Raw genomic sequence first — 13,295 nt, 5'->3', positions numbered from 1 at the left:
GGGCACGTCTCAGCCCCTTTCCTACGATCCCTATCCTGTTGGGGCTCGAGAGACAAGAAATAAAAACACAGCCAATGTCGTCTGTCACAAAAGGCCTTTAATGGCCTCTCGTTCAAGGTTCTTTTGCTCATCTGTCCTGTTGGAGCTGAATAAACTATAATGACTTCACAGAACAAGGGCAGCCACAGGAACAACAGGTTGACCTGGATGTGGTCCAGGAATGAATGTGCCAAAAACCATCACGTCACAGAGGGTCACAGACCTGAGGCTGCCCCAGCCACCCTTCCCCACCACACCCAGACACACATCAGCTCCCACCCCAGAAGAGGCAGCCCGGCAGCAGTTACGTCTGGACCTAACACCGAGTGGAGATGCCCAGGGAAGACAGATTATCCCCTTTTTTCATTCTGCTGTGGGCTCTGTAGGTCGGCAGCCCAGGCAAGACCCTATTCCCTCACACAGGCCGCCCCTCATAGGACCTCTTTCCTGCCCATTTAGATCCCTTCCGGTCGTCCCTGTGAGGTGGGCAGAGCCTGGTGCTAGCCCTTTACACGTAGGGAACCTGAGGTCAGTGGGGGTCTCCTAAGTCACGCTTGGACTGAACATAAACATCTTTCTCCCATGCCATGTGGTTAGCAGTGCCCTGAGCTTCATATCCTCACCTAGGATGCCAGGAAGTCCAGGCAGGACTGTGCCAACCGCTAACCCAAGTTTCAGCAGTGAGCTGTGGTGCAGGTGAGTTCCCGTGAGCGTGCAGATCAGCACGGAAGCTGACTACAGGGGGGAATCAGCCTCTGGGGCACAAAAGCCTCCTGTTGTGCACATGGGCATTCACAGGTGTGGAAGTGGGATCCTAGGAGATGCACTCAAGGAAGACATACCTAAAATGTCTCTGGAGAATCCGGCCTCACCCCCCCCCCCGTATATCTTTTTTTTTGGGGGGGGGGGTGAGACAGGGTTTCTCTGTAGCTTTGGAGCCTGTCCTGGAACTAGCTCTTGTAGACCAGGCTGGCCTCGAACTCCCAGACATCCGCCTGCCTATGCCTCCCGAGTGCTGGGATTAAAGGCGTGCGCCACCACTGCCTGGCTCCTGGTATATCTCTTATGTGAGCCTGGATTCCCACCCCTTGGCTGTGTGTAGAGGCCAGCCCTAGCTTCTCCTCCCATGGCCCTGCTCTTCCTGTTGAGCCACGGGGCCTTGCCTGAGAATAAGTCCCCAGTGGGACTCCGCGGTCCCCATGCAGCATGTGTCAATATCAGGGCCAAGCCCTCCCTTCACTGAGCATAAGGTTCCAACTCATCCCCAAGCTCTGGGGTGGCTCAGTTAGAAAACAAGCCCATGTGTGTTCCAATGCTAGGACCTGGTGACCTGAGTTCCAACACAGAGTATCTTTGCATCAGCACGCGGGAGTCACCCCAACACACAGAGAGCCAGAGGAGAGCCTGTGCTTGCTGGTCTAAGGTCAACCTCAGAATGGCTGTCTGAAGCTTTTCTTCAAAGCAGAGTTTAAAAGTGAAACCTCGAAAGACAAGAGAGTTAAGTGCAGAGTTATTCTGGAGGAAGCAGGAATGAGGAAAAGGCCGGAGACCTGGCCTTTTGCCCCCTCCCCAACTTCCCCTGGCAGCAACCCCAGCGAGGCTGTGTGGAACACCTCCATGGTACCTGGGGCAGACGGTGGGTCCCGGGGACCTGTGCTTTGACTGTGATTTCCCTTTTGGGGGATGACAGGTTGGTAATGTTGTGGGAGGGGGTGCTTCCCCTCCCACGGGCCTCCCTGTGAAGCCAGTGTGCATGGGGATGGCAGAGGTGTGACTCTCTCCCCACCAGTAGGCTACTTCAGGCCAAGAGGGAGGACAGGAGTTAGAGAGCTGCCCGGATCAGGCCCAAGACAGGCTGTGTGGATAAAAATCAGAGGAGTCTCATTTGGTCCGTAACTTTAAAAAGAGTAACTATCAGAACAGGCACCTGCCTGGGTCCTGGGAGTTCAGGGTTGGAGCCTAACCCCTCTCTGGTGGATGGAAGCCACGCATACGGGCATTAGCCATTGGTGGGGGAGGGCTGTCTCTGGGGTGCGGCAGCCGCTGTGAATGGATCAGCCAGGGCTGAGCTCTCAGAGCAAGAGGACTGGACATTCCCAAAGGTCTCCAAAGAGCTGTGTGGGTTCCATAGGTCCTGGACAGAATCTTATACTATTTCCTCTCACCCTTGGATTTCTCGGGTGGCACAAGGCTGGGTTCAGCAACCTGATCTATGGTCAGAGTCCAGGTTTCTTGGTTTCTGCAGGCTCTAGGAGGTGGGTGGATCCCGGCCCAGGACAGTCCAGGATGTTTTCCCTGTCCCCCTATCACTGAAAATGCCCATGTCTTCTGTGTCCCGGTTGCTGGGGCCCATCCTTGGACAATAGCACCTACACTTCTCCCCAGTGTGGTTGCCTAGGCCACAACAGCTAATTGTCATTGTGGCTGATATCTAACCAGGAAAATCAGGACAAAAGACAGAGACTGGCAAACAGAGGGCTCATTCTATGGCAAGCTTCCTGTGTGACCTCAAGCCTCATCCCTGCAGTGACAGGGCCACCTCTGTGGAGCAGGTTGCAGCCTACAGAGTGCTGGCTCCTGGCTCTCCTCTCCACCTCATAGGAATCCCATAAACAAAGCAGACAAAGACTATTGTTCCAGTTAGTAGGGACTGAGAGGCGGCCTTGGGGACTTTCAGGACATGGTACCTCCCTTTCACTGCACCAGGTGGGAATCAGGTTGTGAGCCACACTCCAGCGGGGGCCATCTGGGCTTCAAAGCTGAAATGGCCACAGGGCCCAGCCAAGCAACTCCATCCTTATCTTTCTGGAACTGAACTCTTCCCTTGGCTGGGGTACTGGGCAAGTCCGGTCACCCTCTATTGAAAGCTTTTCCCAAAGCATGCTCTTCCTGCCCAGAGTGGCATCAACATGCGCCCTCTGGTCTACTGGAAAGTCCCAGTGTGGGCTGTTGGGTGGCACAAGCCCAGTCCCTCAGCACAGCCAACGCCACCCAAGAAGGCCTGGAACCTCAGGAGGCTCCTTCACCTCCAGTTTCACTCCCAAGTACTTCCTGGCCAGGAACACTCGAGGACAGAGAAGGAATACTGGGCCATGTCATGGGATGGGGGTTAGGCATGGTGTCTGCACTAAGGGATCTAAGCCTCTTACTGAAGAGGCCAAAGAGACATGCTAGCCCGAAGTACCTCACCCGGGATGACGGCACACCACGGTGAAGTAGAGGCAAGTGACACCTAATTCCAGACTCCCATGGTGTAATTTCCACCTGGAAGGGCCACTGTGTCCAAACTCACGTCGGGGCACTGTGGATTAGCTGTAGCTAGGGCCATCAGTACTGCCTCTCACTTTCCCCCGGCCAGCAGCTTTCTACAGACAGGGATTCTAGGGGGAAATCCACCCCAGTGTCCACAGCACCCAGCATAAAGGAACAGAGCTGTCAACAAAGGATAGTTGGGCTGGAATCCACCTTTAGGCAGTCCTGGCTCAAAACAGAGAGAGCGCTGAGACTTCCCTGCAGGCTGGAGGAATTTCAGTTGATCTGGGGTAAACCGAAGGGTAAGTGGGGATGCTGAGGTGCAGGAAGTTCAAGAAATCTGCCTGAGAGACCCTTGGCAGTACAAGCTAAGGATGGGAGGGAGGTTTGCCAGGGAGGGGTTAGCCCAAATGCTAAACGGCCTTGTATCAGCTCCAAAGGTTTTAGTGGAAGCCAGTGGAGGGCACATGCTTGCTTTAAATTCTACAAGATTTTTTTATAAACTCTATAGGTGCAAAAGTACCCAGCTAGCTCTGGCAGGGCCTGGATGCCAGGAGAGTCTGCACTTATGATTCCAGGGCTTGTCAGGGACTACGACTGCCCCAAACTGGCTCTTCTAATCTGCAAAGAGGGGCCTTGAGTTGACCGTTTATGAGACATAAAAGGTGCAGGGCCAGTGAGCCTGGATCATTTCACCATGAGAAATTATTACAGTTACTGGGCACAGTGGACTGAAAATGGTTGGGATCCGATCTGTAAAGAAAAGTGTGAAGCCAGTGGTTGTGGGACATGCCTGTAATCCTAGCACTTGAGAAAAGAGGATCAAAAATTCAAGATCATTCTCAGCTACATAGTAGGTGCATGGCTAGCCTGGGCTACATGATACTCTGCCTCAAAAACAAACAAAAGTCGTGGTCTCCCTTCTCAGGCAAGTACAGAACTGAGAAGAGAGCAGAAATTGAAATGAGATCCTCTTGCCTGCTAATCAATATATTTGATAAACCCAGGTTGTCCACAGACTCCTCATGCAAGCCTCAGCAAATACAAGCTCTGGGACAGAGAAATCCACAGAGGCTGTGACCACAACTTGTCATCAGACAAGGTGCACCCAGTGCTCTGCCCAGCCCTGAGTCCGCTGAGGTCCCATGAATCTCCTCTAAAGGAAGATGGGGCAGTTGGCAGCCTCAGCCCCACCCAGTAGACTAGAAGCTCAGAGAGCCACAGATTTACAGAAACTCAGAAACTAGAACTGGGAACTCCGGGGATCATCTGGTCTGCCTCCTGGCTTTCCAACAAGAAACTGAGGCCCAAAAGAGGGGGAGGGAACTGGCCCGAGGTCACACAAGTTAGCATCAAAGACCAAACAAGCATACCTTTGCGTACTGTTTTACGACTTGTCTGCCCTGTTCCCCTGGGAGACACCCCCGTCAAGCACACTAACACCAACTGATGGACACTGGGTATCCACGACCCCGGTAGGTACTATTGGGGTCAATTCCTCCAGGAGAGGAGGCACTCTCTTACAGGGGAGAGCATCTCTAGGGGTGCCACCTTCTGGGACGGGCTCCCTTAGCAGTAGAAATGGTCTCAGGCACTCCGCCCCTCCAGCTTATAGGGCCAAGTCACTGTAAAACCCCTGGAGGGAGCTGGAAGATACTGGTGGTTTCAGCTGCCTGTGGCCCTCCATCCTTGCCTCCTGCAGGACTAGCCACTACGGGAAAGGAGGATGTATACTCATCCCCTGCCCTGCCCCATCTCTTAACCCCCTCAGACAGCCTTCTCAGTGGCTTCTGCTCACTGCTAGGGGCTGGTGTTAGAGACCCGCGTCCCCGCTCCGTGCCCCCACACACAATGCAACAAAGCTAAGGTGACTGATCCTATCGGTATTGTGACAGATGTGTGGGTGCATCTGTAGCCTGCCTCAATCTAGGTGTCCGCTGGCTAGAAAGTCAGTCCATTGCTCTTCATGTCTGGAGTCTGTGTGCCTCCCTCATGAAACACGGGGACATGGGCCAAGTATGAGGATGGAGGGGAAGGAGTCTCTGGTGGGCCTAGACCACAAAAAAAGCATTGAGAATCCATTCACAGTCTTGTCCTCTCCAGCCTGCAATACCCTCATCTTTTAGCTGCCAAGCCGTCGCCTCCTGGGACGGCAGACATCTTCCTGTGTGTTTTGATCCATCTTGCCCAACGTCTCCACGTCTTCATACCCACTATCGCTTTGGCCTTCTGGCCACACACCCTCCCTTTTCTGCTCCCCAACTCCAGCCAAATCCCAAGGCCAGGTGGTGTGGCCTTTCTGGGAAGGAGCATGAAAAGATGGTGGACAGGTGATTGCAGAGAGATGGCTGAGGAGGATGTGTGCTGTGGTCCTGCTGGCATGGTGACGGGAGGCCAGTTCTGAGGCCAGAGGCTCATCACCGAGACTCGGAAGACCACTGGGGCCCCTTGGTAGAAACTGGAAGAACAAAAGGGAAGGGGGAACCAGAACGGGGAGGAGACGAGAAAGCATCCGAGTGCAGATGTTGACCTGGAGCTGCCAGGGCGAGGGCTGGCCCCAGTCTATCTGTTGTTGAGGTGTGGAGAGCCAGTGCCGTCCTCCTCTTCATCCTTGTCGTCCTTCATGCCTTTCAGCCTCTGGCGGGCAAAGTCCTCAAATACAATGTCGTCATCACTGGTGGAAGAGACAAGGAAGATGCCGTGTGTTTGCAGGGGCAGACATCAGACCCATCCAGAGGCCTGATCAGATGTGGGGAGAGGGGCTCAAGAGAGAACTACACTCCCCGGGGTCTCTGGGATGACCTCGGACAGCAAGGCACGCCAGCCTGGCCTATTTATAAACCAGTTGGTAACTGTGGGGACTGTTACACATAAACTCTAAGAAGCTTGCCTCTCCACATATAAAGGTTAGAAAAGTGACCCCCTTCCTGAGGTGAGTAGGGGTAGCAGTGTGGCCCTACATTGGAACCTCCAAAGAACAGGTCTAAGAAATCCCACTTCACCTCTTTAAAATCAAACCAACAAGACTGCTTTAGGGAGCATGCGTCTTTCAACCAGGAAGTTGGTTCTGGGCTCTAAGGAAGAAAAGCAGGCCCTTCCTCCTAGAAGTACTAGCTTACATGCTAACCCCAAGGACCTGAAGTAGAGGAGGAATTTTTGAGCAGGGGGCAGAGGAAAGGGGAAAGATCTGGTTAGGTTTGCAGGACTAGGGACCGTTTCTTCTCATATCACTTAGGCCCAGTCAGAGACACAAGAGCCCCTTGCCACACAGAGTTCAGCCAACTAATGGGCTCCCTCATAGGGCAACTTGAAACCCCCATTTCCCAGATCTCTCCAAAGGGTCAAGGAAAGGAGGCTTAGGGAACTGGAGGAGACAACAAGCCTGGCCCCAGAGGTGATTCAAGCCATTGAACCAGGTCCTCTTCCTCTGGCCATTGTCTGGTGCCCCATGGCCTTCCACCGCAGGGGAATCCGAATCAGGTGGTTCTCAGGTGGCATAGGTGACAACACCCAGACACTCCTCCACCCTTACAGGCAGCCTCCAGCAGGCATGGGTCAGGTGAGAGAGGGGAACCCAGGGTCTGAACCAGCCCCATGCCAGCCAGCTGAGTGAGCGCTGCGGATGGACGGACTGAAGAAGACAGACCCCACCAGTGCGGGAGGAACAGGCACGAAGAAGGGTCCTTCAAAGTCACATGCAGGCAAGCAGGGTGCTGAAGAGGTGATCAGAGGTGGCACTCAGCAGACAGGTTAGACCGGCTGCTTCTCTGAGGTTAATAAACATTTATGCAAATGATCCCTCCACCTCCAGCCCCACCCAGAGATATCACAAGCAGGGAGGTTCAGCTTACTTGGTGTCAAGCTCTATGAGATTGGTGTCTACTGGAGTCTCGCTCTCTGGAACTGAACATACACAAGGCATGTGAGGCACCCAGGGGTCAGTGGGGTGTGGGATGACAGGTGAGGGATGGGACAAGGAACCCCCTCCCCATCCTGGGACTCTTCCAGCTGAGGTGATGGGGAAGGAAGGTAAATGGGAAGCATCCCAGGTCTTAGAACCCTGAGTCTTCTCCAAAGCAGCAGATGCAGGGAGGGAGGCTTCCGTGCCCACTGAAGACCCTGCAGGAGACAGGTCTCCAGCATGAAACACAGTCGTTTCCTGCTTGCCTGAGTTCCACTAGCTCTAAGAAGACCGTTGTTGCAGCCCAGGCTGGCCTCAAATTTGTGGTCCTCCTGCCTCACGCACCTCCCTTGGCTGGGACTGTGGGCAGGTGCTGTCATGTTTGGCTATTTTTCCATCGTTACCTCTCTGCATTCAGAATGCCATCCCAGCATTTCAGTCTATCTGTAGGCACAGACTTCATTTGTGTCATGAGCTTTAACACCCCTCCCAATGACATGTGGCCAATCTGTTACCAATTTAAAACTTTAGCCGATATAGGAGGGTCTGGGAAATGCCTCAGCAGTTAAAGAACACTGGGTCTTCTGGTTGTGGGTTCAATTCCCAGCACCCATGGGGTATCTAACAAAACCATCTACAGTTACAATCCCAGGGGATCTGAAGCCCTTTTCTGACCTCTGAGAGCACATACACGTTTAGTACACAGGCATACATGCAGGCAGCTAAACACCCTTACACATAAAATGAAAATCCACCCATATAGCCTGTCCTCCACTCCTAGCCTCCCCCTCCCCTGGAGGACAAGAGTCAGGGTTCTCGGTCTCCTGGCTGAGTCAAAACCAAATGTTTTGTGGGCCCTGAAAGAGTCTGGGAGATGGGGAAAGGGTGATCCCGGGCTGAAGGCTAACATAGAAGTGTGGGGTCCTGGGATAACAGGGAAGCTGGTAAGTCCCACCCCCAGTGATCCCTGGGGCTCACTCACCTTCCCGATGTGGGGGCTCCTCTTTAGGCTTGGGGTGCATTAAGGTAAAAGGCAGCTCCACGGCTACATCACTGAAACACAATCCCAACTCAGTGAGCTCAGAGGGAGCCTCAGGCTTCTAAAAACCTGCTGCGCTGTCGGTCCGAGGCCTGGGGAGGCTCATGGGAAAGCAACTCCCGTCTTGCTAGCCTGACCACCACCTTTCCTCCTGTCTTCACAAAGAGATAGAAGCTCCTCCTCCACCACCACCAAAAATAAAACAAAAAGGGAAGAAATGGAAATTCCCCTTGCTCCTAAGGATTGTTTGGTCACCAAGGCTGGGAACCACACCCTCTAGGGACTCACACCGTGGTCAGTGAGTAACCAAGGTGGCCTGGGGTTCTGCCCACCTCAAATCACCATGACTTCCTGACATTACCCGTCCCAGTTTTCTCCCAATCCTGCCCATCCTATCTCCCAATGCTCCCATTAAGATGCTCAGGTGACCCCAAGACCCGGCCACCTACAAGCTTCAGGGATTCAGGCTCAGAGCAGCTGCTCTGTGCGCAGATTCTGGCCCCTCAGATTGTGCGTGTGAGAGGAAGCATGACCACCACTTGTCAATGACCAGGCCTTCCCTGACCTCGTCCCTCACAGACAGGTTGAGGATAAGAGCAGGCACCTGCATGGTACAAACTGTACCCAGCACTGCTCCAAGCCCCTCCGTAGAGTCCAACTCCTGTACTCTCACAAAGACCCTAGTATTATGACGGCATAGGCAAGGACCTGGAAGCTAAGGTATGTGTAGATTAAGTTTTGCCTCATGCTGGGTGGTGGTGGTGCACACCGTTAATCCCAGCACTCAGGAGGCAGAGGCAGGTGAATCTCTGAGTTCGAGGCCAGCCTGGTCTACAAGAGTTAGTTCCAGGAAAGGCTCCAAAGCTACAGAGAAACCCCATCTTGGGGGGGGGGGGAGTTTTGCCTCAGGCTGCACAGCTACTAAGTGTAAGTGAAGAAAGATTCTGGCTCCATTGTTCACCCCCTTAACCCCTGGACGATAAACAAAATTGGGAGAGTAATAAAAAGTAGCCCTGGAGGCCCCTCTCTGCTAAGGGTGGCCTCATCCTAGAGAGCCCTCCATAACTTAGGAATGGCTTCAGAAGACATGGCCACATCTTACTGACCCTGGCCAGCTGGGAGGGGGATGGGACCAGGTGTGGTGATGGGAGCTGGTGGAAGCGAGAGTCAATCAGTCTTCACATACAGGATGTGGCTGGCAGGACCCGGGCACCGGCTTTGCCAGGCTGTGAGTAGTAAGGGCACTGCCAGCCCCCTTCTGATATCCCAGTACCCTGCACAAGTCTGGACTCAGACACGTTTTGCTAAACGACACTAAACAAGAAAATCACTTGGGGGCTGGAGAGATGGCTCAGAGGTTAAGAGCACTGGCTTCTGGCTGCTCTTCCAGAGGTCCTGAGTTCAATTCCCAGCAACCACATGGTGACTCACAACCATCTGTAATGAGGTCTGGTGCCCTCTTCTGGTGAGTAGGCGTATTTTACATCTTTAAAAATGTTGACTGATAAACTATGAATATATATGACATTTAAAAAAAAATCACTTGGTGGGCTAGGAAGATGGCTCAGAGGTTAAAAGCACTGCCTGCTCTTCCAGAGGTCCTGAGTTCAATTCCCAGCAACCATCTATGATGAGATCTGGTGCCCTCTTCTGGCTTGCAGGGATACATGCAGGAAGAATACTATATATATATAATTAATAAGGAAATCTTTTTTAAAAGTCACCCAGATTTCGTAGGATGAGTGACACCATCATCATGTGACATTAGGAGTTTGTGTTATCATGTCTGGGGCACACATATTCCTAAGTTACTGTCTGGCTGCTGCAGGGGCAATTGACTACAGTTGTCTGAAAGCCAGTAAGACTGCATATCTCTGAAGCATCCTAGAACCCAGGTCAGTAATTCATTTGGCCCTTCTAGGGCCACTGCCTGGATCACTGCTGTCTACAAAGGTCCTGTCACTTGAGCGGGAAGAACAGCTGGCTGAGGTGTTCTGCTCGGACCCACATCTCCCCACTGCCCCAGGTCACTTCTAGTTGCAACACCTCCCCAGCCCGCGAGCTGAGATAACCCCTGGATTCTTCCCTCCCAGCTCCCTGTGGTTCTGATCAGCTGGGTCTGTGACCCTAGGACCTGCAGGGAGGTGGACAAGGCAGGGCACAGAAGGGACTTTACCTGGATGCAAGATCTCCCAACAGGCTGAGTGGGTCAGAGGAAGCGGTCAGGACAGAGTGCAGGGGGGGGGGAGAAAAGAAAAAGGATATTGGTTCACTCTCTGCCACAGAAGACCCAGGGGACACGCTCCCCACCCTTATGTGCTAACAGCTCACCTAGGGCACTGAGGGGCGGGCTGGCTTGCAGAGCCCCTGGACCCCTTACATCTGTAAGGACTAATCTCCCACTTCCAGGCTATCTAATGGCAGAAGGAAGACTTTGGGGTCACTAGGATGTGGGAAGACTATGGGTTCTGCAAGGTCACAGAACATAGGGCTGGCCACTGTGTTTAGAAATGTATTATAATATGCATTCAGTATTAACACTGCCAGCCACACAGACAACATTCTCTGTTCTATTGAGACCGGGTGTGATACAGTCCAGGCTGACCTTGAACTCCTGATCTCTTGCTTCCCCCCCCCATCCCCTGCCCCAAGTGGTACAACTTCAGGGGTGTACATTAAGGCAACACCTTAATAAATGCTACTTAGTTCTTTGGGACAATTATTTAGGCCTCATTTTCCCCACCTACACAATGGGAAAGTGAGTCAAGTTAGCAACCCTCAAATTCAGGTCTGGGTTTCTCTGTCTCCAAGAGTGGGGTGAGGGTCCTGTACCCTGAGATGTGAGGAAGGGCTTGGTAGCCCCTGAGTGTCACAGTACCCAGTCTGAGGACACCCTGGCTCACACAGGCCATGCCCAATCCTCAGACCCAGGCTAGGCTAAAGAGAAGGGGAAAGGGAGAGAGATGGAGATGTGGAGGAGCCTCAGACAGTGGAGAAGGAAAAGGAGGTCCTCAAGTTCTGCCTCCTCTACAGGAAGATGCAGTAGAAAGATCAGGCAAACAGGCAAGACAGGGTGGGGTGCGGGGGCAACTGGACTCACCCGCCCCGAGACACCACCAGCTTCACTTTCACTTTGTAGGAAACGATGATGCCCAGGATCTCACGGTTGGCACCTTCCCTCAGCCTGCAGGGAAGACAGGGAAGCTGGTCCGTAGGTCCTTGGCAGATGGGATCTGGTTCATCTGTGGCGGGCAATGGAAGGGACCCCTGTCCTTCCCTCTCCTGAGCCACTGGAGCCAAGAGAGCTGTGCCCAGTGGACCAGAACTTGTAGCCTTGGGTTCTGCATAGGTCACTCTCTGTGGTACTAGAGACTAAATTCAGAGCTTCGGGTATGATGGGCAAGAACCCTACCACCGAGCTATGGCCCTAGACTTTTCAGGTCCACAGTGGGCCATGAGATATCCTTGCTCTGCGGCCATAGTGCACCCTCCTCCCTGCCTTGCTAGCGCCACACAGTGCAGCGAGAGCAGGCTCTAACTGGTCTCCTGCCATTAACTTCTCTCATGTGCATCTACACTCGGTGGCCCATAAGCACAAAGGGCCACACTGAGCTGGAGTCATGGTAGCACGGGAAGGGTGTGTTCCGGAGGTGATGCCTCATCAGGGAAGGCGAGGGCAGGACAAATGAGTCAGGGTAGGAAAGGGACAAAGAACCTATGGGAAAAGGGGAGCCTTGAGGAGCAATTAACAATATGATGGTCTAGGCTGAGCCAAGAGTCTTGAGCTGGGAATGGTGGTCTCAGATGCAACAGGCAGAGAGCCGGATATCAGCAGAGGGCATAAGAGTTTCCTACCGTCTGGACTCTTCTAGAGTGGGACAACCCTGAAGGCCCAGCGATACCCATGGAACAGGAGTAACCAGATAACCTTACAGTACCTCACGTGGAAGGGCCCCCAAATCTACTTCCCCAGTCTCTCCAAGCCCCCGTTTATCTCCTTCCAGGACCCTTCTAGAAGCCATTCTCTCCCCACCAGCCTTGACAGCAGCATCAGGGACACCCCCAATTTGGGCTCAGGACTCTAGGCTAAGAGCTGCCAATCCTTGCAGGAAGTTTTTCTGTTTTGTCCCCCCAGCGCCAATGTTAGGGCTGAGTAGTCTTTGACTGGTGAGGGCAGGGAGACAGCCTCCTTGACTCGTCACATTCTGGGGACTGGTCCCAGTCAGGACCTCATCCTCACAGTGGTGGGCTAAGAGGGCACTGGGAGCACGGGACTTGGAGGGGGTGGTTCTCACAGAGTGCTGGAAGCCAAATTTGTGTCTTCATGCTTGAGCTTCCCATCCAGGGCCAGGCCCCGCTTCTCTCTGTTGTTGGCCAGAAAGGGAGTCAGTGTGTAGACCTTGCAGAATGTCGAACTGGGAGCCACGGTGTCACTGAGAAGTAGAGAGGCGGCATGAAGATCACAGCCAGAAAACCCAGGCAAGATGTCTGACCCGGTCCTATTCCAAAACTCCTTCCATCAGCAAACCTCTGTGTCCAAGATGCAGTGGGTCGCTCGGGCCAGGCACAGACACACCACACACGAGCAGGGCTATCCCTAGGTTAGGAGTGGCCAGGGTGCACGTTTAAATGGCACATTTATCTTTATTATTTTCTCAATGATTAACTTTTTCTCTATATGTATGTGTGTGTGCTTCCATTAAGTGTATGAGTACTAATGTTCATGCAATGCCCTCAGAAACCAGAAGAGGACGTCACAGCTCCTGGAACTGGAGTGATAAGCCATTGTGAGCTGCCTGCTGTGGATGCTGAAAAATGAACCCCAGTCCTTTGGAAGAACAGCAAGCACTCTTAGCTATGGAGCCATTTCATTTACTTTGTATCAGAGCATAGAAACCATGAGCAAAGCTACTGAATGTCTGGAAGTCCCCATCAAGGTTCTGCCATTAAAATTTTACTTGCTGTAATACATATCTGCAAGCAGGTACTTCAGCTGTTTATTTTTGCCTGCTGCTGTTCCGGCTCCCCTCCCCTCCGTCTCCCACGAGACAGGTACATGAAACT

The 13,295-nt window shown here is 53.1% G+C and overlaps 1 protein-coding gene across 9 annotated transcripts in view; it reads right to left on the bottom strand.

Annotated features, from left to right (window-relative positions):
• Nucleotides 1-572: 572 nt before the first annotated feature.
• The window catches only part of Arrb1 (arrestin beta 1), a 99,107-nt gene continuing 86,384 nt past the window's right edge, over nt 573-13,295 (bottom strand). For 7 of the 9 annotated variants that reach the window (XM_050154509.1, XM_050154510.1, XM_050154512.1 and 4 more), the window contains exons 11-16: nt 12,527-12,664; nt 11,332-11,415; nt 10,408-10,431; nt 8,175-8,245; nt 7,143-7,194; nt 573-5,965 (exon numbers count right to left, since the gene is read on the bottom strand). In XM_050154509.1, the coding sequence (XP_050010466.1) occupies nt 5,854-5,965; nt 7,143-7,194; nt 8,175-8,245; nt 10,408-10,431; nt 11,332-11,415; nt 12,527-12,664 (481 nt within the window). In that variant the 3' untranslated portion in view covers nt 573-5,853. The remainder of the gene's footprint in view (nt 5,966-7,142; nt 7,195-8,174; nt 8,246-10,407; nt 10,432-11,331; nt 11,416-12,526; nt 12,665-13,295) is intronic. The other 2 variants (XM_050154511.1, XM_050154513.1) reach the window with 1 other exon arrangement.

This window comes from Alexandromys fortis, unplaced genomic scaffold (genome assembly GCF_014885135.2).
Source record: "Alexandromys fortis isolate MF-2015 unplaced genomic scaffold, M_Fortis_MF-2015_v1.1 scaffold_77, whole genome shotgun sequence".
Classification (NCBI taxonomy): domain Eukaryota; kingdom Metazoa; phylum Chordata; class Mammalia; order Rodentia; family Cricetidae; genus Alexandromys; species Alexandromys fortis.
This window is presented reverse-complemented; position numbering and strand designations above follow the sequence as displayed.